The 4,902-nt window shown below is 42.1% G+C and overlaps 1 protein-coding gene across 1 annotated transcript; it reads right to left on the bottom strand.

Annotated features, from left to right (window-relative positions):
* Nucleotides 1–1,777: 1,777 nt before the first annotated feature.
* On the bottom strand, nucleotides 1,778–4,683 carry LOC118746164 (protein TAPT1 homolog). The gene is made up of 3 exons (XM_036479962.1): nucleotides 4,314–4,683; nucleotides 3,632–4,230; nucleotides 1,778–3,559 (listed from the first exon to the last, which is right to left on the bottom strand). Exons 1-3 carry the CDS (start codon nucleotides 4,501–4,503, stop codon nucleotides 2,312–2,314), a joined length of 2,037 nt encoding a protein of 678 aa, XP_036335855.1. The 5' UTR covers nucleotides 4,504–4,683; the 3' UTR covers nucleotides 1,778–2,311.
* Between the last annotated feature and the right edge of the window lie 219 nt (nucleotides 4,684–4,902).

Genomic DNA, 4,902 nt, shown 5'->3' with positions numbered 1-4,902 from the left:
TAAACCGCCCCTGTGAGATAACTATTCTAGTAGAGTTGGACCTGTTCAAGGCGTTCGACATTATCAGTCATTCAACGCTACTAGAAGATACAGAGGCCTCCTCACTCCCACAGGGACTCAAACGGTGGTCGGCGAATTACCTGAGTGGTCGACACTCGTCAGTAATTTTCAGAGACAAAACTACAAGCCACGTAAAATTAAACAGGGGGTACCACAGGGTGGTGTCCTGTCCCCGCTACTGTTTAATTATTACATCTCAAAGCTACCTCAACCACCAGAGGGTGTTAATATTGTCTCCTATGCTGACGATTGTTCGATCAAGGCGTCTGGTAATGGAATTGATGACTAGTGCTCGAAAGTAAACGGTTATCTCGCCGAACTTTCTCGTTTCTTAACTGCAAGGAGCCTTGCCCTATCCCCTGCGAAATCCTCGGCAACCCTTTTCACCACCTGGACGAAGGAGGTCAGACTGCAACTGGGTATTCACGTCAATGGCGTAACAATACCGACGGTGAATAACCCGAAAATCCTCGGAGTTACCTTCGACAGTCTGCTCTCCTTCTCGGCGCATACAACCGCAATTGTCAACAAAGTACAGAGCCGCAACAATGTCCTCAAGTCGCTGGCCGGCAGCACTTGGGGCAAAGATAAGGAAACGTTGTTGGCAACATACAAGGCAATCGGCGGGCCGGTTCTAAACTATGCAGCGCCCGTATGGTCGCCGGGGACTAGCAGGACGCGGTGGATGAAGCTACAGACCTGCCAAAAGACGGCATTACGAACAGCGACAGGATGCCTTCTGATGACGCCCCAACACCATCTACATGACGAGGCCCAGATGCTCCCATAAAGGAGCATAACATAACGCTCTGCAAGCAGTTCCTTGCTGGGAGCGACAGACGTGGCCATCCCAGCGGACAGCTGTTCGTGGAAGAGCCCTCGCCAAGGCACGTCAGGAGGCATCTTTACGAAATGAGGGACGAAGTCCAGAGGTTAATCAAACAACCTCTAGACCCGTCAACCTACCGACAGGCCCTGAACGGCATTCACTGGGAATCAGTCTCAAGTTATGTAGACTCCCGCCCTGTGAATGCCGTCCTAGGCACACAACCACCGGACGTGGACGGGACAGAACTTTGTCTGTCTCGGGAGACCCGCACTACAATAGCCCAACTTCGCTCTGGCTATTGCAGCAGGCTAAACTCTTACTTAAGCAGAATCAACGAGGATGTGGCCAACCATGCCCGGGATGTGGAGAGTCGCCACATGACTCCCGGCACCTCTTCACATGCCACTCGGCTGACGCCCCTGTCCCTATGGACAGCCCCTGTGGAAGTCGCACATTTCCTGGGCCTCCCCCTAGCTGAAATTGACGACAACGCTGATGGATGAACCGATCCGATCGGGGCTTGGTAGCCGCTACAACAACAATAACAACCGAAACATGCCCTGATCGGGTAAAACGCGAGTCATTCCGGTACGTAGAACCGGCTATTGTGGGTATCCAGTCCGTCGAAACGGCGGGGTTTAACGATCCACTATGTGTGGCAGCATGGTTTGAGGCGAGCATAACTGAAAAAAATATATTTTTTTGTAAATCAGCGAACATGTGCGTCAAGCGGTTGTTTCAGCGTTTATCCGATCGAACATCGATAACTATCACACCATGTGGTCACACATGTGGGATCGTGTAAGCCCCGCTACTTAGGCGCTATAAAATATAACAGTTTTCTGAAAAAAAGTTAGTGTACTAAATAGCAATTATTGGAAATAGTTATCCGATTTCAAAATTCAATTTATTAAAGGCCATTAAATTTAGTTATATGTATGTATGTGTATATGTACCACCCTTGGCACCTCCCTTGACGAAAAGTTGCTGTATAGTTATGTTCTTTTGAATAGAAAACTTATTTAAGAATTTTAAGGCATTGCTAATATAAATGTACATTTATCCACAAAATATCTCTATAACGTGTGTTCAATTTTGTTAGCACTTCTTTCGTTAAGGGAAACGTTTCGAGTCCAATAAATACAAATATACATATGTATATAAATATAAAATGTAAGCACTAACTTAAGTTGTTTTTAATAAATCAATAAACTTTTAAAATATTTAACTGCTAATGGTCTTTTTCTTTCTTACTATTAAAAATGTAATCTGCAAATTAAAACTAGCAACCAATATTTTCGTACTGAATTAGCAAATAAGCATAAAAATTAAGATAATACAAATAACCAAAATAAATACAACGCATAGGACATCACCATATTCAATACGAAAGTTTAAACAATTAAACTAACTGCACCAACACTACGCCAGCGATTCACTCTCGCTGACGCCTACAATGCTTTGCATGCTTGGCTCCGACTCCGAGCGTTTATGTATACGTTTCGGCACACCACACGGACGTTCTAGCTGAGTACCAGCCTTTGATGAAGCATCACCAGCTGGACGGTCAACTCGTTGTTGAGGTTGGAAAAGTTCAGGTTCACTGCGTGCCAACTCCTCCTCGACGAAAGCATTAGTATTAGCATTTTGATCCAATACTTTCTCATTAAGGCACACATCATCCAAGTCTACGTCACTGTTAGAAAACAGAGCGGTTGCACCTAACTCAAGTGAATTCTTTACATCCAACTCTACATCATTTGGATTTAAGTCAATTGCTGAGGGGTTTTCTATTAATTTTAGATTTTTTGGCGTGGAGGTCGAATTGTTTGATGTTGGCGCGAAGACGCATTTTTCTACAGTTACCGATCTCTGGAGACTATGCGTCGGAAGTGTAGGTGATGTTGCAGTTTCTGCACGTGATCGTGAAGAACCTGAAGTGCTGGATAATGTTGAGAATCCAGCCATGCTACCCACGCTATTTACATTACCAAAAGCACTGCTACTTCCAACAGTGGGAGCATTTGTTACGGAGCTTGGAGTTGAATTATTCTTTTCATCTTGATGTTCTTTCATTAATTTACACGCTTTTCCTAAGGCACAGATAGTCAAACAAATGCGCAGGCCCAATACGAACATGTAAGCTAATCCAAAAAGTATCCACGCGGCGAAGTTATTGAAAGATACTGCCGAATAGATAGCTTTTATCAACACCACACCCAGGGGAAACGGAATGAAACCCATACGCCGTGCCACCAAGTCTGAATGATCCGAAAATGCATGCTTTTGACGAGTTTGGGTCATGTCATAAGCTAAGCTGGTAGTATATTCTCGATAAATGTACTCGGGTATCTCGTTGAAGCGAGTAATGAAAGCATGTTTAATCCAGTCGATTAATACCTCAGTGACTAAAACAGCAATGCAATCGGGCACCATTACACAAAACTGATTCAGACTCCAGTCGAATTCTTTCATTGTTTGTATCATTACGATGAACAGCAAAACTGCGAGATGAAAACGTTCCCGAACATCACTACATGTCAATTGAAAGAGATTATTTTTGTCAAATTTCTTAAACACTGATCCTTTTAACTCGACGAAATTGTTGGAAATCATTATTGTCAATAGCCCTTTATTGTTTGAATTCACAGCTACATTCAAAGTAGTCGCCTAGAAAATGTTAGAACTTATGTTCATATCTTAAGCGCAAGTATTTTAGGGAATAGGATAATTGATTTTTACCTGAAACATAATTAAGAAGCTGTGCAGCAGCACGTAGATAAGAGCAAATACAATATGCGTAACTAGCCCGAAATGCTCTCTTTTTGAATTTTTCGGTTCAGTTGCTGTCCAAAAAAGTGCATCAATAGTATCCTGACCAAAAGCGGATAACAAACGATCCCCAACCTCAATCATATTATAAAAAATGTATAGTTTTATAATAGATTGAGACTTAATGATATGGTAAACGCGATTCGTATCAACAGAAAGCATTAAGAGAGTGCATGCAATCCATATTGTACCCTTCAATAAATCGCAGATTTCCGCTGGTGTTAATAAACGTTGTGTGCGCCTTCGCAAGCCCAAGCAACTGGCAATGGGACGTGACAATAGGCCCCACATAGCCAAAGTAAAGCGTACAGGAAGGAAGGTGTGAATGTACAGGAAGGAATCAGCACATTGCATTATACCATAGACGATGAAACGTTCCAGGTCCCGCGGTATACGCATGAAAGAATATATTTTTTGACGGCGTGCTGTATAGCGCTCCTCATCGTGCTCCAAAATATAACCTCGGGTCAATTCGACCTTGAAGAAGTCCATGAACGATGGTGATTCTTCTGTGGACAGGAATAAACCGCACCAAATTCAAAACATTAGGTATGCCACTTGTTTGCATCGATCACTACCAACGCCCACTCACCTTTTTTCCTGTGCTCTTTGTCCTCATCGTTTTGTTTTGTATTAGTTCCCTTAGCATAGCTCCCCCCAGTGCTACGTTTGTGCTCATCATCGAATATTTCATCAATTCGATTCTGAAAATTTAACTCACCTCGAAATCGCAGTTTTTTTATGGGGCTAACTAGACCAACATCATCCTTTGTCCTAGACATTTTCCCCAGATTTTGCCTGCCCAGAAACAATGTCCCAATTACTTTTCACGGCTGACGATGGTTTGTTTTTGTTCTGTTTTGTTTTGTCCAGGAACTGTCAGAAGCTATAAAAGCGGACAAAAAGAAAAAATTAACAGTGTTAAAAAGTAATTTTTTTCATACACTGTAAAAATTTTAATTAATTAATTGTTTTTATTCTGTTTTGTTTTGTCAACAAACTGTCAGAAGCTATGAAAGCGGACAAAAAGAAAAAATTAACAGTGTTAAAAAGTAATTTTTTTCATACACTGTAAAAATTTTAATGCATAAAATTTACACAAAACCCTCCATTGAGTGAACGCGAACCTCTTATCAACGGACGTTAAGATTTATTTTCATAAAAAATCAAACAAAAACCTC

The sequence above is a fragment of the Rhagoletis pomonella genome, unplaced genomic scaffold (genome assembly GCF_013731165.1).
Source record: "Rhagoletis pomonella isolate Grant_MI unplaced genomic scaffold, Rhpom_1.0 Rhpom_scaffold_00001, whole genome shotgun sequence".
Lineage (NCBI taxonomy): Eukaryota > Metazoa > Arthropoda > Insecta > Diptera > Tephritidae > Rhagoletis > Rhagoletis pomonella.
This window is presented reverse-complemented; position numbering and strand designations above follow the sequence as displayed.